This window comes from Nerophis lumbriciformis, linkage group LG22 (genome assembly GCF_033978685.3).
Source record: "Nerophis lumbriciformis linkage group LG22, RoL_Nlum_v2.1, whole genome shotgun sequence".
NCBI classification, from domain to species: domain Eukaryota; kingdom Metazoa; phylum Chordata; class Actinopteri; order Syngnathiformes; family Syngnathidae; genus Nerophis; species Nerophis lumbriciformis.
This window is the reverse complement of record NC_084569.2, coordinates 23334959-23361484: the sequence shown is the minus strand read 5'-3', so window position 1 is coordinate 23361484 and position 26526 is coordinate 23334959. Positions and strand designations below refer to the sequence as shown.

Here is a 26526-nt window from a genome sequence, read left to right as displayed (position 1 = left end):
CCATGCCACGCCGCATTAACGCAGTAATTGAGGCAAAAGGAGCTCCAACCAAGTATTGAGTATTGTACATGCTCATATTTTTCATTTTCATACTTTTCAGTTGGCCAACATTTCTAAAAATCCCTTTTTTGTATTAGCCTTAAGTAATATTCTAATTTTGTGACACACGGAATTTTGGATTTTCATTTGTTGCCACTTCAAATCATCAAAATTAAATGAAATAAACATTTGAATGCATCAGTCTGTGTGCAATGAATAAATATAATGTACAAGTTACACCTTTTGAATGCAATTACTGAAATAAATCAAGTTTTTCAAAATATTCTAATTTACTGGCTTTTACCTGTATATATATATATATATATATATATATATATATATAAGAAATACTTGACTTTCAGTGAATTCTAGCTATATATATATATATTTATTATATATATATATATATATATATATATATATATATATAATAAAATAAATATATATATATATAGCTAGAATTTACTGAAAGTCAAGTATTTCTTATATATACAGTATATATATATATATGAAATACTTGACTTGGTCAATTCTAGCTGTAAATATACTCCTCCCCTCTTAACCCCCCCCCCCCCCCCCCCAACCTCCCGAAATCAGAGGTCTCAAGATTGGCAAGTATGATATATATATATATATATATTTATTTATATTAAAAACAAACAAATACAAGACTCCCACTATATTCATTAATCTACATTCATTTTAGAAAAAACAAGAATATCAACCACCATCACGTGTTGTTTTATTATATAAAAGCGCCAACATTAAAATAAACATACATTTGGAAAAATAAACTACTCAAAGTGGAGAGGACATCAAAAGTTGTAACATAATCACGACAGAAGAATGATAAACCAGCTAATTAACTACGTCTAATCCAGCATTGCTCTCTTCCTTTGTGCACCGTCAAGGAATAGAATGATCTGCTTGCTTTGACCTGTGGGACAATCTTCTCAAAGCACATACTTGTGTTTGCTATCAAGAGATGGAATAACTTGCGGTGGACTCATAAAAGCAACCCCAAACTACTGCTCGTAGTTTGGGGTTGTTCTACTATTGAACATCTTTCTTGAGACTTTAACGTACAAGACAGAAAAATCAGACAGGAATGACAGAAGTGCCTTGTGTTGGGAGGCAAAACAAAAACTATCAATAAAAATATGATAAAACTACTTTTGTTTACAATTAAGAGGCTTGAATGATGACATAGAGTGTGACACTTATTCCTCATTTAGGCCACAAAGTTAAAACCTATTTTACAATAGAAAAGGGAGGATTCCCACATTGGAAATATTTTTAATATCAACTTTAAATTGTGTTAAGAAATTGATTTGATCGGTAATAAATGAAAAACAAATATGTTTCCACTTTGCTTGGGGGTTTAAATGTAAAATGTATAAAACTGCTCTGCTTGTCCTCAATAAAGGTCTCCCTTAAAGGAGTTTATCTACTTTAAAATACAGCATAGCTGCATTTTCTACCTATGTACAGTCTGACTATTAATATTCAGAAAATTGTACATGTCCTGTATGTGTGAGTAAGTAGGCATTAGTAACACTCCTAACATTTTTAAAGCTGCGAGCAGCGTTGAACCATCGCCCCTGTTACACCGCGGGGGTTCACAAGAATCGGTCGGCACACGTGATGCTTGTCGTCACGTCCTTCCCGATGCCCTGACCCACCACCAAAAATATAATTTTTTAGCAATAAGGATCAAGATCTGAACTTGTGAAACCGAGTTAACGTTTCGTGGCGAACTATTAGATCAAAGTTTGGCGCCGTGCCACGCCCACATATTATGGCGTAGGAAAATTTGTTTTCAATTTATCATCACCTCTATGTGTAGTGTCTGCAATTGTAACCCTGACTCATTTGGCCAAAGTTCCTAGGAAAAGTTCATTAAAGTATGACACCTTTTTTTCGCCGAATAATGGCAAATGAAAACCAAGATGGCTGACTTCCTGTTCGTTTTCAGGTATGGGTTTCGGAGACTTTTATGTGCGTCCCATCATGTGGACGTCTGTTGCAATTTTCGTGTCGACACTTGAAACTGGTAGGGGTGGCTCCCCCCCCCCCCCAATCTTAAAAAGGGCGACGGAGAGCAAATTTTTAAATGTCATTTTAGGGACCCCAAAAATATAAACATTTTCGCCATACCTGACGCGCCTGCAAAATGTGGGGACTTCTTGCGCATTTGCAAAATATTGTTTGCAATTTATCTTTACCCATCAATTTAGTATCTGTCTCTGATCAGCTAAAGTGCAGAAATGACAGACTTGTGATGGCTAGGGCAGTTTTCCCCACTAAGCTCCGCCCACTACAAGTCGGTAAGAACATTGGACACTTCAGGGTGTCGTCATCATCATGTCTACCAAATAAGATCAAGATCCGAATACGTGGAGCCGAGTTAACGTTTCGTGTTTTGTGGCAAATTATCGGAGCAATGTTTGGCGCCATGCCACGCCCACATCTTATGGCGTAGGCAAAATTTGTTCGCAATTCATCATCACCTATGTGTGTAGTCATTTTAAGTCTCAAGGAGGAGTTCGTTAAAGTACGACCCTTGTTTTTCGTTGAAAAGCAGATCAAAAACCAAGATGGCCGACTTCCTGTTCGTTTTCAGGTACGGGTTTCTGAGACTTTTATGTGCGTCCCCTTATGATAGACGTCTGTTGCGATTTTGTGCCAAAGGGCTAATTTAAAAAAATTACAAGGTGGCGCTAGAGAGCCAATTTTGAAATTGTATTTGAACTTTTCACCGTACCTGACGCGCCTGCAAAATGCGGGGACTTTCTGGGCATGTAAAGAGCCTCAAAAAGGCGTTCAAACGTTTAGAGGAAAAAACAACAATTACAATGGGGCCTTCAATTGCTGCTCGGGCCCTAATTGGCATCATTCACTCTTTTTGAAGAAGAAAACAAGTCCCTTAGAGAGATTAATAGAACGTTGCACCTTTAACATCCTCCAAGTTAAAGTTATTTTTCCCCACAGTATATTGTACTGTGTGTGAGGTAGACATGACACTACTTTGCGCTGAGCCTCTCTGTTTATGCCGTGTACAGTCCTTCAAAACAAAAGCCTGCAAACTGATTTTGACTTTATAAAGTCACGCTGATTATCCTGCAGCTTGGTATCAACAATTATTTATTCATTTCAAATTTTTATTTTTATTAAACCACTCCCTTTTTTAATCTCCGAGGAGATCACTTCACCTGATATTCCCTTGTTATTTTAAAAAGCAGCTAGTGTTGTACCACCAATGACCAAAAGGTGGCGCCACTGTGCTAGAGCAGAGCAATTCAAGCAGCTGCACATGATTTGACTTCTATTATTTATGCTGTAAATGAAGGAGTTCAACTGTGTGTGTGTGGGTGTGTGTTTAGGATGCAGCAATGCTCGTGCCGCCGCTCAGGCGCAACAGGATCTGCTGACAATCCTGCAGGGATCGACGATCTCCCACCCGCTCCAGGGTGCGCTTGGCCTCGTTCAGCAGGTGGGCGCGGTTCCCTGGCGGGGTCAACAGAGGTATGGGCAGGTGGCGGCAGGCCAGCAGAATGGCATGAGCACGCTCCCTCTCGCCTTCTGGCAACAGCGGGAAGAAGAGGAAACGTTTAGATTCTGCTTTATTTGTGTCGTAGTTTATAGTAATGTAAAACAGACTTAGTACCCGGATCAACACTTGAGTCACTCACACTGTTCAACCAACACATGAAGGACATCAAATGCAGTCATTAAAAAAACTGATGAATAGATGAAGCGATATTAATCCCTGTGGATTATTGGGCGGAGGAAGCCAAAGAACTACCAAGCTTTCCATATCCAGGGGCATAGCACCAAATTATGGGCCCCCATACAATAGACTACTAAGGGGCCCCCCATCCCACTCCCGAAGACCTCGGCTCTGTCCCACCTTGGCATGTGTTTGTTATTTAATCAGAGTGAAAAGACACGTATTTCAATGCTCAGTCAGTTAAATTTATTTGCATCAGCACTCTGGACTGTGGGCAACACGATCACCAAGCTCCTTGGATAAAAGGTTATCAGACACATATTTCAATGCTCAATCAGTTACATATATGAACAGATGTACTCTTGGGATGGATATTTTTTTGTGCATCCTTACTTGGTACGTTCACATGCACTAAAAAACTTATTATTGCAAGCATCTGGTTGAAACGTTAATTCTGTTTTTGACTTTTTAAATTGGTTTTGAATAAAAAAATCTAAAATTCTTAACAAAAGAAGTGCCAACAAATTCAATATAAAGTGGCCAAAATATGGTTTTACATAATCATATAACCACTAGGTTATAAATGTCGAGTTTTTCTTGATTTCAGAGTGTGAAGTAGAGATTAGCGGATTCACGCAGGATTATCATCAGTGGATTATAGGAATTACAAAAATACATAATTTTTTACCATGATTATACTATTATTAGTCTCCCTGTCTAAAGACAGGGGAACTAATAATAAATGAAAACCTATCTTTCTAACTTTAATCAAAGGTCTTTGAATGCACCATATGTGCAATGAGATGCATAAGTGAAACTTAACATTCTCCTATGCTGCCACAGATATTTATTAAATTTTTTAAGATAGATTTATTATATTTTTACCTTTCTTCCATCCTTGTTCCAAAATATTGGTACTCTGTGTGAATGTTAAAGGTGAGCTTTGACGACGTCCATGTTGAGTGAAGTGTTCCAAGCCGGTTTGCCGCTACCCATTTTTGATAGGGGGGGTGCAGGTAGTTTCAGGCTACGTTTACACCGCAGGGTCCGTGTATCGGTCGGTCTAATTCAAAATTTTCTGTTAAATCCGATCTTTTAAGTGGCCGTTTATATTACCAAAAAAAAAAGTGATTTCTGATGTGAATGCAACCTGACCTGTCGTGACGTCACACGCACCGGAAGTAAACATGGCTCCAGATCTAATATGTCTCCATACTGGCGCATTTATGGCAACTTCAAGGATACAAAAGAGGCCAGGGTCGGATATGAACAATTTGGAATCGCACTGTTCACACAGACGTGAAAAAATACGATACAGGTCACGTATGGGGAAAAAAAAGTGGAATTGACCTGTAGTGTGAACAAAACTTTAGATATTCTTAATTTGATTCAAACAACCTTATTATTGAACATTCCCTGCTATATTAATTGTACTTTTTTTACATGACATTATGGCAGACTCTTTTTTTCTTTAAACTTTACAAAAGCTCAGGGGCCCTCGGTACAACATCTCCACTTATTCCCCTTGTCCATATCAATAATAAGTTCGCTATGCTGCTTCGTTATCAATGTTGCTTTCATAGAGCAGATTCTTTAACATGCTCAAAGATAACCAAGCAACCTGGCAAGTATGTGTAGTGTTACACAGTTTTGGGATATGCGACTATCCGTAAGGCTTTGAACTAGGGCTGCAACTAACGATTCATTTGATAATCGATTAATCTGTCGATTATTACTCCGATTAATAATTGGATAAAAGAGACAAACTACATTTCTATCCTTTCCAGTATTTTATTGGGGGGGAAAAACAGCATACTGGCACCATACTTATTTTGATTATTGTTTCTCAGCTGTTTGTACATGTTGCAGTTTATAAATAAAGGTTTATAAACAAATAAATAAAATAAAATTCAAAACAAAACAAAAAAAAATGCCTCTGCGTATGCGCATAGCATAGATCCAACGAATCGATGACTAAATTAATCGCCAACTATTTTTATAATCGATTTTAATCGATTAGTTGTTGCAGCCCTACTTTAAACGTGACATGACTGTCCCGTACAGAATGCATATTGAATATTTTCTAAACAAAATGATCTGTTTAGTCCTTAGTTGTTTGATATAACGTCTCCTCATTTAGGGGACTGCAGAAGAACCGGTATGGATTATGCGAACGTAGTCAAGCAAAGGCAATTCTTAAACTAAAGCGGACATGACGTGTTCTTTACCTGCAGCGCAGGAGCCCTGTGTTCTACGTCGCAGGTTGTGATCCAGCAGCTGGTGTGTCCTTGTGGGACAGGCTCCGGCCATCAGCCTCACTGTGGTCTCATGGAGGAACACCTACAGGAAAATACATACCGTACATGTGAGCCAGATTCACTGAAAGGTAAAGTGCCTTTTATGTTTTATTCTTAGTCCCTGCAGAGACCTGGCTGTTAAAGAGTCTTGTGATTTGAAACTGAGTGCACCACGAGGCTGATTGTGGGTACGTGTCAGCAGGGCTCCTTGCTGTAGTTTTGACTTAATAAAGAGATAACAGTACTTAAGTTGATCCATTACCCCCTTGCTATGTTTGTTTGATATTCAGTACAGTATATCGCTTTATACTGGGTTCAAAGGGCGCAAACCTTTACTAAAATATGGATTTTTGTCAAAGCTGTAACCAATTAGTCCTGTCTAAATCGTTTCTTATTGGGATATTTGCTTCAATAAACAAACTGTTCTATTTACGAACTCCTGTTCAAGAACTATTTAGGTTTGTAAATTGATAACTTTCATTTAATTTTTTTCCATTTATTTCAGGCAATGACACAAAAAAAGTACAAGGTAGACAACACATAATAATATTAATTTATATAATGCAAAAAGTAATGTACAGTATGTAAGCATGAAGATCCAGTTTTGCCTGAAAGGGAGTGAGAAGATAACTTATTTAATCCCACCCCCAGTTTTTATATTATAGGGGTTTATTTGAAATAGGGACAGATAAAAAAACATAGACATCCGAAACAGTTATCCAACGTATGCATCATTGGCGTTGTTAGGCCTATTTTAGGGGGGCTCTAGCCCCCCTAAAATATTCTTAAACCCCCCTAAATAATTTGGTGTTATATTTTCTTTTCTTCTTTTTTTTACAAATACATGCCGAAAGTGGCCCGAATATGAGTTTAAATAAATAATCATATAACCTGTCATTATTCACTTAGTTTCCCCTCACTTCATAGCGTAAGGTAGAGAGCCCCTTTAGTGCGTCGGTATCCAATCCATTCCACTTGTTCATAAAGAAAATTCCCACATCACTCAAAATCCAGTCCACATTTTCTCTGCGACCTTGCTTGCGGTCCCGCAGGTGTGCAGCTTTGAAGCACACAGCACTGCAGAACAAGAATGTGAACGGATGCATAATGGACATAATAAACTTTTTCAAGAAAGTAAGTATTCATCACTGCTTGTAGTAAAATGTATTAGCTCCACTTTACACCAGGTCTGTGTTTGAAAAATAAAAACCTGTCTAGCACACTATAGACAGCCTCTGTGCACGTCGTACATTTGTTGTTTTGCAGGCAAAAGTTACATTCCCGCTCTAAAACAATGCTGCTACTTAGTTAGCTAGTTAGCCTGAAATGCATCATGAAGGTCCTGGTTATTTATAAAGTTAAATGTGCACTCTTTTTTACCATTTGCTATCTTTGGGGTTACTTCCTTCTGGAGCATCAACTGTGTTTCTTACTTTACACATGGAGGAGAACAGGAGCTGAGCTCATTCACGTATGACTATCATCAGTAGATAATAATAATAATCACTCCACAACCCCCATTGACATATGTAGGAGTCAGGGCAGTGGAGCACAGAAAGTGAGAGGGGAGAGGCCTCTACTGGAAAGGTGAGTAGGAGAATAATGATACATATAAATAAATATAATTTTTTTTTTATATGGCTTATCAATAAGCCATTTGTTTTATTTCTTTCTGGGTGGATCATGTTGACTATTGGTCCTCCTAATTGTCAATCATTCTGGTGATGTTACGTAAGGACATTTTATATATATATATATATATATATATATATATATAATTTATTGATATAATAGATTGTATTTGTAATCTACTTTACATTTGATTCCAAATCTCAAAGTGCTACAGAAATACAACCATTGGCGTTGTTAGGCCTATTTTGGCGTTGTAATAAATAAATAAATAAAATATGGCTTATCGATAAGCCATTTGTTTTTATATATATAATATATATATCCTTACGTAACATCACCAGAATGATTGACAATTAGGAGGACCAATAGTCAACATGATTCACAACATCCTCTAGTATACCTTTAAGTCTTTCATACATATATATATATATATATATACATACATACATACATACATACATACATATATACACACAATATATATATATATATATTTATATACATATATATATACACACATATATATATACATATATATATACACACATATATATATATATATATATATATATATATATATATATATATATATATATATATATATAAAAGAAAAAACAGTGAAGTTTTGTGCTCGTGCGCTACGTTCGCTCGCATCCTGTGCATCTCCTGGGGGCTAAGCCCCCCCTGTCCTTAAAAGCTAGTGATGCCCCCGGTATGCATCATAGTGTTTGTAGCCAAAGCTAATTTACAACACTTGTCCCCAACAACAACAACACAGATCCAACATCATTAAAATAGGAAAATAAAAAATAGAATAAGGCAAAGATGAGTCGATAATAATGATAATAGCAATAATACAGACAAAGTGAAAACTAGATAAAAGCCAATAATAATAATAACACAGACAAAGTGCAGACTAGATAAAAAACAATTAGTAAAAACTAAACATGGGAACACGATTGTTGCTCAACTAGCCATAATTTTCTTTGTATTTTGAAAGTGACAAGTGCAGGTATACTTTTCAAAGTGTCAGGTAGAGAGTTTCATAGTTGTGGTCCTTTTACTGAAAAGGCAGTCTGGGCAAAAGATGTTCTACGGAATGGAACGCAACAGTTGTCTTTTGACATTGCTTGGGTGGATCTGTTACCACTTTGCAGTCTTGTAATTGCCTTGCAGAGCAATTGGGGAGCAGAGATATCCAAGCATTTAAAAAACAGTTTGATTGTGTGTAACAAAATAAAATTGGTAAAACTTAAAATATTGTATTTGGTTAAAATTTGGCAATGATGATATCGTATACTCTATACTTCTTCATCCATTCAGTGATTAATACATTGAGCTTCACTGTTACTTTGTTCAAGAATTATAATATACATGTTGTATCATGGTGGCATTACCTCAGGTAAGACTAATTATTACACAGTAACAATAATTTGTATCAACAATGTAGGAAGAATGAACAATACCAACAATGGTAATGGACAAAGGACCAACAATGGTAATAGACAACATACCAATAATGGTAAGGAAACATTGAGCACATGATAACACTATGAGACAGAGTACAACAGCAAGTCAAATTAAAGACCCTCATCTCTATATATACTTGCAAAATAGACAACAGGGATGTAACGATATCAGTATTTCATGATATGGTATTAAGGCCACAGTGCAATATTATTATGGTATTGTGTGCAAAAAAAAAAAAAAAAGATCTCGTAAAAATGCCATATAGTGTAAAATGAAGTGGCAGGAATGTTTAGGATAAACACACTTACTGTAATTGAACACAAACGTAATGCTCCAATGTTCTCATCAATTATTTTCCCGGAGATTGCCAAAATACCTGTGGTGGTGGCGGTGTGGTCCCAATGACATCATCTTATAATTTGCATCATTTGTTATATGATTTTCTTTAAAAAGGCTCAAAACTGCATAGATACATTTAAAAACAAATCTGTGTTATTATTAATTAGCATTAACATACATTTTTTATACTATATTGTTTTGATCTATTTTCAATTGTTGCTGCCTATTGTTGTTTGTGATTTTGGCTGTATTAAAAACAACAAATCTAGCACCTTTTTGTGGTGTTATTATAGACTGTACTCGTGTTTAGAGACTCTACTTTGTCCCTTGCTGTCTCCAGCGAAAACAGAGCTGCAGCGTGTCGATACAGAATGCTTTTTTTGTTAAGCATGTTAGCTAATGCTAACGACGCTAGCTTCATTACATTACGATAGCGCCTACAGATATGGATTAAACACTCCTACAAACACATATGCTGTTTCAAGCAAATATTTTTAAAAACGTACAGTTGAATGTCTTGAAAGTGAAAATGTAAACATCCACTGTAACAAGTGTCTTCCAATCATCCATAGCGTTTCTACTCGTATGGAACATTTGTAAGTTTTACAATGTAACAAACAATTATTACTTACTCAATTGTCCCATGTGTGTTTGTGGGAGTGTTTTAATCCATATCTGTAGGTGCTATCGTAATGTAATAAAGCTAGCGTCATTAGCATTAGCTAATATGCTAACAGGTTTACGAGTGTCTGTGTTAGTATTTTTAACTTAAAATGCCATTCTTTTTGTTGTGTTTCAGTTTCACAAATTCCTCAATAAATTCACCAAAACGTCACTGTGGAGTTATTGAGTCTGTTTAGCTGATTGGAGAGCTACCTTGCACAGCTAGTGGTTCCCTGACGATGACTTCTGTTTTGTTTGATCATCCGTTTTACTGCTGTGTTACAGACACCGTTTAGAAACAATTAAGGTATGTAAATAAGCATTTATAAAATACTGTATTTCTGTGTAAATAACTAATTTCACAACGTATATATCTGCGTCTTATTGTGTGTGGCTAATATAAGAAAAAAAAATGTTTACTTTTAAAATTAAGTGGGTGCAGCTTATAAAACGGTGCGGCTAATTTAAGGATTTTTCTTCGCTGACGGCCATAAAGCAAATAGTTTTCATAAAATACCTGTACGTGCAGAGACACTTAAATGGTCTGTTGTTGTGTGTGCCATGGCACCATCTTTTGGACAAGTTCGCTTACTGCAGGTGCTGCTGGGTGAATGCCTACGAGGGTTTTCTGTTGTTTAAAGCTTTGAACCGGAAATAGAAGTGCCGTAGTGTTTCTACTCGTATGGAAGATTTGTAAGTTTTACAGTGTAACTAAAACAATTCTTACTTACTCAACCGTCCCGTCAATCTGTAGGTGCTATCGCAATGTAATGAAGCTAGCGTCGTTAACATTAGCTAATGTGCTAAAAATGTTTACGAGTGTCTGTGTTAGTATTTATTGACTAACAATGACATTATTTTTGTAATGTTTCAGTTTCACAAATTCCTCAGTAAATTCACCAATACGTCACCGTGGAGTTATTGAGTCTGTTTAGCTGATTGGAGAGCTAGCTTCCGCAGCTAGTGGGTCCATGACGATTACTTCTGTTTTGTTTGATCAGCCGTTTTACTGCCGTATTACAGACAACTTTTGGAAACAATTAAGGCATGTAAATAAACCTATCCATCCATCCATCCATTTTCTACCGCTTGTCCCGTTCGGGGTCGCGGGGGGTGCTGGAGCCTATCTCTGTTGCATTCGGGTGGAAGGTGGTGTACACCCTGGACAAGTCGCCACCTCATCATCATTCACACTCACATTCACACAATTCGCCAATTTAGTTTTGCCAATAAACCTATCCCCAGGTGCATGTCTTTGGAGGTGGGAGGAAGCCGGAGTACCCGAAGGGAACCCACGCAGTCACGGGGCGAACATGCAAACTCCACACAGAAAGATCCCGAGTGCAGGATCGATCCCAGGACCTTTGTATTGTGAGGCAGACGCACTAACCCCTCTGTCACCATCAGTGTTGGGTTAGTTACTGAAAACCAGTAACTAGTTACAGTTACTAGTTACTTTATTTTAAAAGTAACTCAGTTACTAACTCAGTTACTTACACCAAAAAGTAATGCGTTACTGTGAAAAGTAACTATTTAGTTACTTCTTTTTTTCTTCTTTTTTTTTTTAAAGCTCCGATTAATGCCCTTTTAGCCTTCATTTCAGTACTGTTATTGCACTGGAGAATAATACAATCTGTTGATCAACTTGACATGCATTTTTATTTCCCTTTTAACATAATTAATGAAAATCAGTGCAACATAAAAAGGCATTCCTCCTTTCTTTAAACTTGGACCAATGACCATTAATAAAAAAACAAGTTTAAGTGCAACATAAGAAGGCACATCATCTTCCTTGAAACATAGGTAGTGAAATAAAGCCTGACATCTGGAGTGATGCTGCTGTCTTCCACACTTGGAGCCATGGATTGTAGAATCCTTGTTTTCAGTGGCAGGATCATTGACACAGATGGTGAAGTTTCAGTGCTCAGTAGAGATGTAACACTTTTGAGGGGTTTAAGCACCTGGAGGACCTCATCTGCCACTCTCACATCATCACCAGACAGGGTGACATTTGTCTTCAGGGTGTTGTGGGTCAATGCAGAGTATATAGCTGCCTGCTGCTCCAACATATCATAAGTGGAGTTCCACCTCGTTGGGACATCATGTATGAGCAGGCAGCTTTAGCATTTCTTGCTTTGTCTTAAGCACATGAGCAGCTGTTGTGCTTGGGTGGTAGTAGGAAACCTCCTTCCTGATCCTCCCAAGGAGGCGCTCCATCCTATTGACTGAGATTCCCTTCTGTGATGCCAAATTCACTACATGTGCAAAGCACCTATCTGTGGTCCCAGTCCTGCCTCATTCTCTGTAATTATTTGATTTTTGGCATTATCACGTGTGACTGGGATATCTTTATCTTCCATTCCTCCACTGCTTGTGTCAGCACCTGCGCAAGGTGACTCTCGTAGAGGGGGCGTGTCTTCTCATCTCCCAGTCTGCTGTGATGAAGTGAGCGCTTATAGTTCCGCTGGACGTCCACCCGTCTATCATGAGCGCAATAGATGATGCTCGGGATAGTTCATCCACAACTTTTTTGTACTCCTGCTCATAAAGATCTGGCACAATCTTATTGCTGAAGTGGGTGCGCGACGGGATGTCGTAACGTGGTTCAAGCACGTTCAGCATGTGTTTAAAACCCTCGTTTTGCACAACCAAGTCTGCACCTATAAACACACCGATTCAACGGCACGGGCGTTCAAGCTCCTCCGTTACTCCGCTCGCCATGACCACGCTGTGTGTGGACAGAACGTGCAAACAACTTTTTTTTTTTGTTTCATATATCAAACCGCGGATCATTTGTGTGCCTCCCCTCCCCACACCCACACACACACACCCAGAGCGCGCCTCTTTTCTTCTCTCCGGCTTGTGACAGAGGAAGATTCAGAAGAACGACACCGCAGCGCTTCTGTTTATAGCCGATACTACATCAAAAGTAACGTAAAATAACGCAGTAACGCATCATGTAGTAACGGTAACTAAATTACTGAATATAAAAAATAACGCGTTAGATTACTAGTTACCGCCGAAACTAACGGCGTTACAGTAACGCGTTACTTTGTTACTTTGTAACGCGTTAGTCCCAACACTGGTCACCATCCTCATTTACAGAATATTTATGTGTAAATAACTTATTTCACAATGTAAATATCTGCGGCTAATAATAAGGAAAATATGTTTTTCTTCTAAAATTTGGTGGGTGCGGCTTATACACCAATGCAAAAGCGCCAGAAAAAAATTACAGTCAGCAAGTTTCCATTCGATATCGTCACACGTCAGGGCATTATTGTGAGGATTTTGAAACCACAATATCTACAATACCTGCATCCCTAGTAAACAATGATGACTCTCATCTCCTGAGAACTTTGCCAAAACCATTTGTTTAGGTTAATGTTTTGCCATGGGGTTTACCTTATGTTGCGCCTGTCTGGACGACTGTGTGAGCTTTCTCAGTGCACTCAGGTCATTCTGAAAACCTGCCAGCTGGGATGCAGGTGCTGGGCCACGGTCTCCATGAATGCTGCTGCCTCGCTGCCATAAACTTGTCCTCAAGGTAAGCAGAAGATCACACACCAGGAGCTCCATCGCCTTGGAATAAAAATAAAAATATACATTTATTTTACAAAATAAAATATACCATTTTGTATGGCGTAAGCCTTGCAAGGATCCTTATTTGTCATTTCCTTTAACAATGACATAACTGAGTCCCATTGCGCTTACCACCCTATCTTATTCACATATAAAAAACAAAACAATATGATATTAAGTGCTGTCGATTGTGATAAGTGGGTTGTGTAGTGGGTGCGAGCTGATCTGGGAGACCTCTGTAATGCACTGCAGAAACACTGCACTGGGCTTGAAGATCATGCAATGCAACTACAATGCACCACAGCCACCTCCTGCCATCTTGTGTTCAGGTCCATGCAGGGTTTTGTGTTTTTTTTGTTCTCAGTCTTCGAAAGGGGTGAGCCAGAGGTCGAGATCAACCCTTCTGCAAACTGAGATTGTTCTAGCACTTGAAGGAGATTGGAAAACCACGACAGAGGAAGTCCAGTCACTTGACAGTGCAAAGGGTTTTTTTTAAGTACCGGTATTGTTATTTTTAGGCATCTCTATTGTCTTCTTCTGCCTCAAAGGAACTTCCAAAGGTCTATTTACAGTTCTTCATGGGAGGTCCCGGAAGGGCGGTTGGTGAAGACTTTTTAATCACATATCAATAGAAAGACAGAATAATCCGTCTCGTCCAGAAATGTCAGATAATACCGATACCGGTAACAATTTTCTGTATATTTGTGTTCAAATTTTAAAACTTTGAAATATCTTGTCAATAAATGTTTATTGTTTGACAAAATCCTAAGTTTAATTTAACATTCAGTTGTGGTGTCCACTTATCTTGTTTTCTTACACTTTTCTGTCACTGTACTGTACTATAATATGTACATTTTCCATGTAGTTGCAATGCCAAGACAATAGATGGCAGTACTGTATAGACGGTCAGAAAGTAGTCTTTTCCATTATGTCTCAGTCTTTTCTACAAATTCTTTAAACTCTAAGTATTGCATTTATTACACACCAGCTGTTTGATTGCAACATGCATCTCAGTTGTAGTTTTCATTAACACATTTAAGTGTTGAAATTGCCATGTAAAATCGCTAATGCTAATTGGTAGTATGTGTATAGCAATTAGCATCAAGCTAGTGCATTTTGTAAAAAAAAAAGCCTTACTATACTTTTGAGTGCCGCCCTCTTGCTTTGTTGGTACGGTAAATTGTAACATTACCGTATTTTTTGACCTATAAGGCGCACTTAAAATCCTTTAATTTTCTCAAAAGGCGACAGTGCGCCTCATAACCCGGTGCGCCTTGTGTATGTATTGTTTCTGGTTGTGCTGACCTGAAATCAATTTTATTTGGTACATGGTGTAATGATAAGTGTGACAAGTAGATGGCAGTCACACAAAGAGATACGGGTGGACTGCAGGTTGAAGCTTGTTCTATAAATGACGCCAGCAAGTACCCGTAAGCAAACAACACCAAAACTTCAATGTTTCATTGAGAATATAGAAGATTACCTGTCAGAATGTTTTGACCCCAAAATGGCACCTATTATAAGACATATATATATATATGTGTTTTATTTCGCAGTATTATGCAAAACCAACGTTTCTTACCTATTTGTTCCAACTCTTGTGTATTTGAAATCTGCATAAGTCCCGAAAATGTGCATGCATTCGCCGTTGTAATCAACAAGCTCCTTCTTTTCCTCTATCCCGTTGTTGAGGGAGCATTTATCCTCCGCTGTTGCCATTTCTAATACAAAGTAGCGTACACTTCTAACTCATATCTGTGTCAGTAGCTTCGCTATGGAAGCACTAACAACAACCGGTACAACAAAGATAACAGGGAGAAGACGCTGTCTAAGTGGAGGCACATAAATAAGACCCGCCCACCAAACGGCACACTCTGAATGGAAGACTTGAAGATGGTCTGTAAAACATAATCTATGCAACATTTTGGCCAAAGAACCACCATTACATGTTATGTAGACCACAAGGAAGTGTTTTAAATGTACAAAAAAAATCATTAATATGACCCCTTTACTGCGCCTTATGTGTAAAAATAGTGCCAAATCGACCCGTTCATGGGCAATGTGCCTTATAATCTGACAGGTTTTATAGTCCAAAAAATATGGTACTTCGAGGCACTCCAACTGAGTACTTGACTTACTTATTTCCCGGCCAAATGCTTGAGCCGTTGCCGAGTTTGCAACCGGACGTGACATGTGCATTAAAGGTTTTAAAATATGGCACTGTTCGGTGCCCAGTACCTATAAAAATACTGAATTTGGTGCCCATCCCTAATGAAGAGATCGCATTTTCCCCGAAGATATTTTCCAAGGCCTACTACCACAAACCCAAACGCCGGAGTGAAACAGATTTAACGACAATATTGTTTGATTTCTACCTGGTCTAGACAACTCTCCGGCTGGCCGAGGTGCAAAGAGATGCTGGAGCGTAGGTAATTGCTGGCTTGGTGACAACTGGACAGGCAGGCTTGCGTTCCGCCTCCCTTCAGAGGCGACAGACTCTTCTGAACTGACTTGCATAGTAACAGCACAGCTTTGGGCAGAGGGTGTCTGAAACCGAAAAGGGTGACGGACAACTATACAATGAGGAAATGATCCTTAAAGGAAAACTGCACTTTTTTTGGAATGTTGTCGTTCAAAATCATTTTGAGAGACAAAAACACGTGGGTTTTTCTTTATAGAAGTTTAAAGAGGATAGAAAACGCTTACAGAATGTGGTTAATGAGAGTCACCGTTGTAGCCAACTTTAAAACCCTCCACCGACGTTTTATATACACACTGCAAGTATATATATATATATATTGTAACAGACACCTTCATAACAATATGTAATATGTTTTATATACACACTGCAAGTATACATACAATGTAGTAACAGACACCTTCATAACTTTAACTTTTTATAACAATATGTAATATGTACAATATACACAACGCAAGTATATATATATATATATATATATATATATATATATATATATATATATATATATATATATATATATATATATATATATATATATGTCTTAATAAGGTTATCCAAAAAATAGTGCTCGATACCGTAGTAGAGCGCAATATATGTATGTGTGGGAAAAAAAATCACAAGACTATTTCATCTCTACAGGCCTGTTTCATGAGGGGGGGTACCCTCAATCATCAGGAGATTTTAATGGGAGCATTCACATACCATGGTTTATATAGGGCACAGAGTGGGTGGGTACAGGCTGGCGTAGGGGCGTGGTGATTGGCTCATGTGTTACCTAGGAGGTGTTTCCGTCTGTGGCGGCATGCTGTTACAATTTCGCTGCGCTTGTTGAGGGATGACAGGTCTGGACGGTAAATAATAAACGGTTTCTCTTTCAAGCATAGGTTGCATCTTTTATTACCACTATTGTAAGGTGTGCTGGATGCAAGAATTTGCCATGTTATTGAATATTCAACATTATTGTCTTTGAGGTCCCAAATGTGTTTGCTGAGTTCTGTGGTATTCTGCAGGTTTTGGTTCCTGAAAGAAGCCTTGTGATTGTTCCACCTGGTTTTGAATTCTCCCTCGGTTAATCTTACATATGTGTCGGATGTGTTAATGTCCTTGCGTATTACCTTAGATTGGTAGACAACTGATGTTTGTAAGCACCCCCCGTTGAGAGGGCAATCAGGTTTCTTTCGACAGTTACAGCCTTTGTTGGTTTTGGAGTCGCTCTGTCCGGGGGCCGACGGCTCATTTGCAATTGTTTTGTTGTGGTTTGAGATGATTTGTCGTATATTGTTCATGTTCAATTGAGCTACAGCTGCATGAACAATATACGACAAATCATCTCAAACCACAACAAAACAATTGCAAATGAGCCGTCGGCCCCCGGACAGAGCGACTCCCTCTCAACGGGGGGTGCTTACAAACATCAGTTGTCTACCAAGTTTTGGCTTCTTTCAGGAACCAAAACCTGCGGAATACCACAGAACTCAGCAAACACATTTGGGACCTCAAAGACAATAATGTTGAATATTCAATAACATGGCAAATTCTTGCATCCAGCACACCTTACAATAGTGGTAATAAAAGATGCAACCTATGCTTGAAAGAGAAACTGTTTATTATTTACCGTCCAGACCTGTCATCCCTCAACAAGCGCAGCGAAATTGTAACAGCATGCCGCCACAGACGGAAACACCTCCTAGGTAACACATGAGCCAATCACCACGCCCCTACGCCAGCCTGTACCCACCCACTCTGTGCCCTATATAAACCATGGTATGTGAATGCTCCCATTAAAATCTCCTGATGATTGAGGGTACCCCCCCTCATGAAACAGGCCTGTAGAGATGAAATAGTCTTGTGATTTTTTTTCCCCACACATACATATATATATATATATATATATATATATATATATATATATATGTGTGTGAAAAAAAATCACAAGACTATTTCATATACATATATATATATATATATATATATATATATATCATCATAGCAGTCTGTCGGGCGCGACAATGACTGTTTCATTTCGGTCGGATCATATTCCTCCACTCAGCCCGGTCTTTTGCCTGCAGCTACCAGGTTGCAGTGTCGATCTTCAGTTCCCTCAAATTCCGTTTAACGGTGTCCTTGTACCGTAGCCTTGGCCTCCCTCGGTTTCGTTTCCCTTCCTCCAGCTGTGAGTAGAGCAGATGCCGAGGGAGCCGCTCATGACTCATTCTCTCTACATGCCCGACCCATCTCAGGTTCGTTTGGGTTAAGATGTCATCCATCGATGTCAGTCCAGCACGACTTAGGACCTCTGTGTTCGGGATTTTGTCTCTCCAGGAGATGTCCATGATGGTCCGAAGGTGGCGGATCATGTATGCGTGAAGTTTTCTGACTTGCAACCTGTAGAGGGTCCAAGTTTCAGCACCGTACAAAAGTGTAGCTAGCACAGTTGCTCTGTACACCTTGCACTTGACGCAAATAGAGACATGCCTGTTGTTCCAGAGTCTTTCCCTTAATTTACCAAACAAAGCACTCGCTCTCCCCATCCTCAGTTTGATCTCATCATCAAGCTTGGCATTTTCTGTCACTGTGCTTCCGAGGTACTTGAACGTCGGCATTGCAAAAGTGGGTCTCCCATGACACAGACCTCCCCTGGTAGGGAGGATGTGGGCTCATACTTGGGTGGCTGGTACAAGCATTTCGTCTTCTTAATGTTTATTTTGAGGCTGAACTGAACTGTTGCTGCAAACTTGTTCACAAGATCTTGTATGTCTTCTACATTGTGCGCAACTATAGCACTGTCGTCCGTAAACAGCAACTCTCTCACAACATTTACTGTTGTCTTGCTCTTTGCTCGAAGGTGAGCAACCTTGAACAGATCTATATATATATATATATATATATATATATATATATATATATATATATATATATATGTATATATATATATATATATATATAATGTAGTAACAGACGCTTTCATAACAATATGTAATACGTACAATATACACACTACAAGTATATATATGATGTAGGAACAGACACCTTCATAACAATATGTAATATGTACAATATTTAGGTCATTTTAATCATTGGCAGGACTGACTTTCTCCGCACATTTATTTCAGTTTCCGTAGCAGGGCACTTCTGACTTCTGGCAACAACTGTGTGTTCCTATTTATTTTTGGACAATCGAGGATTCACAACCTTATCTTTTTGAAGCTGAATATAGGGAGGATGAACTGCTGCTTCTAGAAGCAAGCATGAAGGAAGGATGAGACATTGGAGCAGACGGAAGCTGAGAGAGTGAGGTGAAAGTGACTTTGGCGCTATAAATGTGGAATATGAAGTCAAGCTTTTTCGACATTAATGGAGTGCTTACCCAAATAAACATCCCCGGCCAGCTGCACCAAACGCACAACTGTCCATCGACTGAAGGACTTTAATAATTGATCATGATACACGCAGCACGTCAAGCGTGTTATTAAAACTACAGTACACACGCTGTTGGGCTAGCTATGTACAAACAAAACATGTAATAATACTTTACAGATACTGTAATATGATTGTTCATGTTTTTCACTCAGTACAGATTGGTGTCCTATCGCATTGTGTAGTGCATTACAAACTCAAACGCGTTTTGTGCTGACAAAGAAGCTAGCTTACCCCTTGCTGTAGGTAGCTTTTTACGGCTAATACCGTAGCACGCCAATGTGTTACTACGCTAGCAAAAGAGATCCTCAGTGTTCACTCTTACAATATCAATGTTGTTACAGCTTGGTTACTATAAAGGTTACAAAACATAAATTAAGTATTGTTGACAGTTTGTTAATGCATTTTTAAAGTGATTTAGAGGTAGAATTGATTGCTCCCATTAGCTGCATTGCTAGCCACCTAGAATGAGACCATTTTTACGTTAAAATGTAAAAAAAACCTTTTGTCTTGTTGTCTCTTATGATTGTGAACGGTAGGCAAAATTCCAAAAAAAGTGCAGTTCCTCCATAAACAAATCCGTTAAAGCACTGATTCTCAAACTATGGCGCGTACCGCATGCTCCATCTAGTGGTACATCAAATAATAACTTAAATATTCAAACACAGTGCTACTGTTCAAACTGTGTGTAATGTTAAACTATTGTATATACTTGGTAAACAAAACCTCTGCCTTGTTTTTAATGAATACTTAGGCAGACTACACTACTGTATTTCATTGTTGGTCATTATGGAGAGCCAAGTTTGAAAACCACTGCTTTAAAGACTGTAAAAAGTACACGTTAAAGCCTGTGAAGTACATTTGATGACCTTATAATGAGCTTGCAGACACAGCACTTACTTTCCAGTCTGCAGAGCCCCCGGCATTCTCTCGGTATCTGCCAGCAGTGACCTCACAGTGGAATCCTCACCCTGAAGCCAATAGACAGCGGCCTTCAGTACTAAAGCCCACCAACGACTCACCGGATCTCTCGCTGGCAGACAAAACAGAGGAAAACAAATATATTTTGAGGACAAAGAGTTGACGCCTTTCTGATCGTGTCTGGCTGTGACGTTTCGAAAAAGAAAAGTGTACTCAGGAAATCTTGAACATTTGTTCTGCTGTTATTTCCAATATGCATAACGCAGACGTGCCAACCATGAATACATGTTCGTACGCCACACCGTTGGTTCGTTACTTTGTGTCAACGACAGGGATCTCAAACACACAAGCCCATATTTGGTGTACTTAACTCAATAGTTTAATGTCATTGCAACCTATGATGATTGTAATCAAAATCCGAAGTTCTTAACCTTTTTTAACCTCAGGGCCCAACTTTTCCACTACACAGGGGCCCACTCTTAACCCCAAATTAGTAATCTTACTCTTGACTGTAATTCCATAATTATATCTAACCTACTTACAGTATACAATCTTGTCGAATGATACAAAACCATGTGTTGATCACAAATATTACTATCAAGGCTTTGGTCAGGCTGATTACAAAATCAAATTCTATTTTTATAATACAAAAGAAGGGACTTAAAAACGGATTAAAAAAAATGTACATACAATGGCCCAGCGCTAAAATAAATTCTAACTAAATTGACAATAAATAATAATAATATATTTTTGGCGGTCCAGCGATGGGCCTGAATGAGAAGATGTGTCCAAACTTTTGGCCTGTACTGTATGCATGTGTGTGTTTGTATATATATATATATATATATATATATATATATATATATATGTATATACATACACACACACACACACTAGTGTTGTAACGATACCAATATTTTGGTACCGGTACTAAAATTATTTCGGTACTTTTTCAGTTTGAATTTTGAGTTTGAGTTTATTTCGAACATGCAAGCATACAACATGATACATCAAAATTTCCAGTTTCTCTTTTCAACATGTTCGAAAAGGAGCAGGAAGAAGCAGAGCTTATTTAATCCTACCCCTTTTCTTTACATAACAGTTGCTAAAACTTTTTGTTCACTTCCTGTTCACAATTTATTCACAATATACTCCATAAGAAATCACAATAAAAATAAATAAATAAATAGTAATAATAATTTAATAATAATAATTGGTGAAGTAAGTCATATTCATATGATGAGATAAGTAAGATTATTTTGAGAATGAATGAATGGATGTATGAAATAAATTGAGAATGTTTGTCATGGTTCTTGTTCTTTGTACTTTGTAAACACTTTAAGTTTGAAGAGTTTCTTGAAGTGGATCATATTAGTACATTTTTTGATTGCTTTGCTTAATCCATTCCACAATTTAATTCCACATACTGATATAATGAAGGTCTTAAGTGTTGTACGTGCATACAAATGTTTTAAATTACATTTTTCTCTAAGATTATATTTCTCCTCTTTTTTTGAGAAGAATTGTTGTATATTCTTAAGTAGCAGATTATAGTTTGCTTTGTGCATAATTTTAGCTGTTTGCAAATTCACTATGTCATGGAATTTCAGTATTTTTGATTAAATAAATAAAGCATTTGAATGTTCTCTATATCCAACATTATGTATTATTCTAACGGATCTTTTTTGTAACACCGTTAGTGAATGAAGTGTACTTTTATAGTTATTTCCCCATATTTCTACACAGTACCTCAGATATGGTAACACTAGCGAGCAGTAGAGAATATGAAGTGATTTTTGGTCTAGAACATGTTTTGCTTTATTCATTATTGATGTGTTTCTCGCTACTTTATGTTGTATATTTTTTACATGAGATTTCCAGTTCAATTTATCATCAATCATTATACCTAGAAATTTGGTTTCATTTACTCTTTCAATTTCTACTCAGCCTATTTGTATTTGTGTTTGACTTTCTCTTCTACTGTTACCAAATAGCATTATTTTAGTTTTACTGAGATTCAACGACAGTCTGTTTTTGTCAAACCATCTTTTTAATTTGTTCGTTTCTTCTTTTATTATTTGTATTAGCTTCTGCGTGTTCTCTCCTGAACAAAACGCTGTTGTATCATCCGCAAATAATACTAACTTTAAATCTTTTGTAACTTTACAAATGTCATTTGTATAGAGATTGAATAATTTAGGTCCTAGTATTGATCCCTGAGGTACACCACAGGATATATTTAGCGTTGTAGATGTGTGTTCGCCTAGCTTCACATATTGTTTCCTGTTTGTTAGATAACTTCTTATCCAGTTTAAGACTAACCCCCTGATGCCGTATCGTTCTAGTTTTTTGATTAAAATATTGTGATTAATTGTGCCAAATGCTTTGGTTAGATCCATAAACACTGCTGCCGCACATTTTTTTTTACTATCTATTGCATTGGTAATTTCGTCTGTAATTTCAATTAAAGCCATTGAAGTTGAAACATTAGCTCTGTATCCATATTGGTTCTGTTCGAGTATTCTAATTTTGTTTGTGAGTATTCTATTTTTGTTTGTGATATAAATAAAGGGGACCACAAAAAAATTGCATTATTGGCTTTATTTTAATAAAAAATCTGAGGGTATATTAAACATATGTTAATTCCTTAAATAAAATAGTGAACATACTAGACAACTTGTACTTGAGTGCTTTGAGTATCAATAATAGAAAAGCGCGATATAAAATCTAAACCATTATTATTATTATTATTACTTACTAGTAGTAAGTAAACAAACAAAGGCACCTAATTAGTCTGCTGATATATGCAGTAACATATTGTGTCATTTATCATTCCATTATTTTGTCAACATTATTAAGGACAAGTGGTAGAAAATGTATTAGTAATCAGTGTTGGGTTAGTTACTGAAAAACAGTAACTAGTTATAGTTACTAGTTACTTCATTTCAAAAGTAACTCAGTTACTAACTCAGTTACTTACACCAAAAAGTAATGCGTTACTGTGAAAAGTAACTATTTAGTTACTTCTTTTTTTTCTTCTTTTTTTAAAAGCTCCAATTAATGCCCTTTTAGCCTTTATTTCAGTACTGTTATTGCACTGGAGAATAATACAATGTGTTGATCAACTTGACATACATTTGTATCACTGAACTCTGCTAAGCAATGTGGTCGACATACAACACACAAAGACAAAGATATGTTACAAAGGCCAATTTGTTTCTGGCCAGAACAAATTGACAAAACTATTTTAAATAGCTGCAACATAACATACATAAGTAACAAACAGCATAATAACAGCATAGATGAACCAAGAAAGGCACACACTACATACACAAAGCCTAACCAGGCATTTTTTCCTCAAGAAATTCTGACACAAAATCATGTCTGAAGCCCAGAACACTCGACACATTTCCCCAGTTTTAGTTTAGAGATAAGGAAAGATTGGCCTGGCCCACTAGCATCCCTCTTTATGTTTGTGAACTTTATAGTCCATACATTTAGAGTGATGTGATAATCAAACACTCTAGAAGTCTAAAATGAAAGAGTATATAAGAGAATTGACAGCAACGTTCCCTCTAAGGAGCGCGCCTGTGCAATTGCGCACTGCTCAAGCGTGATCTGCGCACGACAAATCTATGCCACGCACAAAATCAAATAAAAAAATAAGCGCATAACAATTTTTGACACGACACGGACACGACAGAGAAAACCATTTTCGTCATTATTGTTCAAATATAATAATACGTCTGTCGAGACGCTTTGAGGACATGAATTCCATCCATCACTTTACTGAGCAAAACTCTTTATTGTCGGCCATAACACATCACTGTTATATCAGCAGCAGCCGCTCGCTCTTTCTCACTTGCGCCAACACATGCACATATGGCACTTAACCAGTGATGCGTTTACAGCCACACAAAAAGTCGGACAACTCCAACACCACACATAAAGTGTCATTCCAGGTCGTTACTCTATGATTTACCAATCAAATGTGTGCCTATTCTAGTGTCATTTATTAGGAATCTTAATTTATAAATATTAATCATTAAATGCTGTTAATATATTAAATACATACTAATAAAAATATATTTTTTACAAACAGGAAGTTGCAGGAATGTACACATGATCCCCTTCTTACATCTCATTGTGCAACATGTGAATGTTTTAATGGGAACTAAATGCAATGTCTGAAAGGGGTACAAACTATTTCCAAAGCAGGACCTCCACCCAGACAAACAATACAAGTACACAGTTCATGAAAAACAATATTTGTTGTTATTGTCATTGTAAGTGGGCCTAAACACTTATATTAGAAATGGAAATGACTGCTGTCATTTGATTATAATAAGATAATGTTGTCTGTCTATCTGTGTTGGCCCTGCGATAGGTGGGGACTTGTCCAGGGTGTACCCAGCCTTCCGCCCGAATGCAGCTGAGATAGGCTACAGCGACCCCGAAAGGGACAAGCGGTAGAAAATGGATGGATGGATGGAGATTTAACTTGTTATTTAGTCATGTTTGGGACAGGTGTGCTGCTGGTGTAACCACAGTGTGCACATGTGATGTTGCTCACATGGGCTCCACTCAATGCTCAGGGAGTTTTTGCGTTTGCTCACACACATGAAAAATTAGAGGGAACATTGATTGACAGAGTGTGTGTACCTTCAGCGGTGAATGAGCAGAGGCAGAGTTAATCCTGAAATGGTGGTGCTGCAGGTAAAGTGGCATCAGAGTCTCTGTCTCTCTTTACTAGCTTCGTCGAAGCATGTTGCTATGTAGCTTGTTTCAGCAGATTTGAATTGCTGTTTTGGGCAGTAGATGGGATCTTTGATCCAAAGCACAATTTACATTTAACTAAAATGTTATTTTCTTTGTGCTCGACAAAAGAAAAGTAGTGAAAATATCTCCATGTTAGCAAACTCGACTTCTGGCTCCGCCATGATCAGACACGCCCCTCCCTCCCTCCTCACACTAACACCCACACTCACACACAGAGCGCGTGTCTCTCTCTCTTCTCCGGCTTGTGACACAAGAAGAATCAGAACGATGACACAGCTCCGATAAAACACACTTTATACAACATAAAAAGTAACGTAAAATAACGCAGAAACGCATCATGTAGTAACGGTAACTGAGTTACTGAATATAAAAAAATAACGCGTTAGATTACTAGTTACCGCCGAAACTAACGGCGTTACAGTAACGCGTTACTTTGTAACGCGTTAGTCCCAACACTGTTAGTAATCTACTTGTTCATTTACTGTTAATATCTGCTTACTTTCTCTTTTAACATGTTTTGTCTACATTTCTGTATCAAATTGGTTACGTGTTGTTTGATACTTTACATTAGTTTCGGATGATACCACAAATTTGGGTGTCAATCGGATACCAAGTAGTTACAGGATCAGACATTGGTCATATTCAAAGTCCTCATGTGTCCTGGGACATATTTCCTGATTTTATAAACATAATATACATTTAAAAAAAACAAAAGAAGTTGTGATGCCAGAAAATATCGACGTAATCATAGTAGTATCAACTAGATACGTTCCTGTACTTGATATAAATACAGTGGATGTTGGGTGTAGATCCACTAATGCTCCATCTGATCACAGAACTTTCCTCCAGAAGGTCTTATCTTTGTCCATGTGATGGCAGATGAAACAAAAATGTAGAAATGATTGGAAACTCAAAACAGCCATGACATTAGGTTCTTTACAAGTGTATGTAAACTTTTGATCGCGACTATATAAAAATATATATATATATATATATATATATACATATATATATATATATATATATACATACATATATATATATATACATACATATACAAACGTATATGTATATAGTATATGTATATGTATAGGGAGGTGTTTAGGGCACGTCCGACCGGTAGGAGGCCGTGGGGAAGACCCAGGACACGTTGGGAAGACTATGTCTCCCGGCTG

The 26526-nt window shown here is 37.6% G+C and overlaps 1 protein-coding gene and 1 non-coding gene across 3 annotated transcripts in view; both read right to left on the bottom strand.

Annotated features, from left to right (window-relative positions):
* Nucleotides 1–759: 759 nt before the first annotated feature.
* The window catches only part of srebf2 (sterol regulatory element binding transcription factor 2), an 87103-nt gene continuing 61336 nt past the window's right edge, over nucleotides 760–26526 (bottom strand). For both annotated transcript variants that reach the window (XM_061973976.2, XM_061973977.2), the window contains 5 exons: nucleotides 20552–20684; nucleotides 16128–16299; nucleotides 13576–13752; nucleotides 5998–6109; nucleotides 760–3621 (listed from right to left, as the gene is read on the bottom strand). In XM_061973976.2, coding sequence (XP_061829960.1) covers nucleotides 3419–3621; nucleotides 5998–6109; nucleotides 13576–13752; nucleotides 16128–16299; nucleotides 20552–20684 — 797 coding nt within the window. In that variant the 3' untranslated portion in view covers nucleotides 760–3418. The remainder of the gene's footprint in view (nucleotides 3622–5997; nucleotides 6110–13575; nucleotides 13753–16127; nucleotides 16300–20551; nucleotides 20685–26526) is intronic.
* Nucleotides 14105–14234, bottom strand: LOC133615737 (small nucleolar RNA SNORA35). Its single transcript, XR_009816751.1, has one exon. It is a non-coding gene; the product is annotated as a small nucleolar RNA SNORA35 (small nucleolar RNA).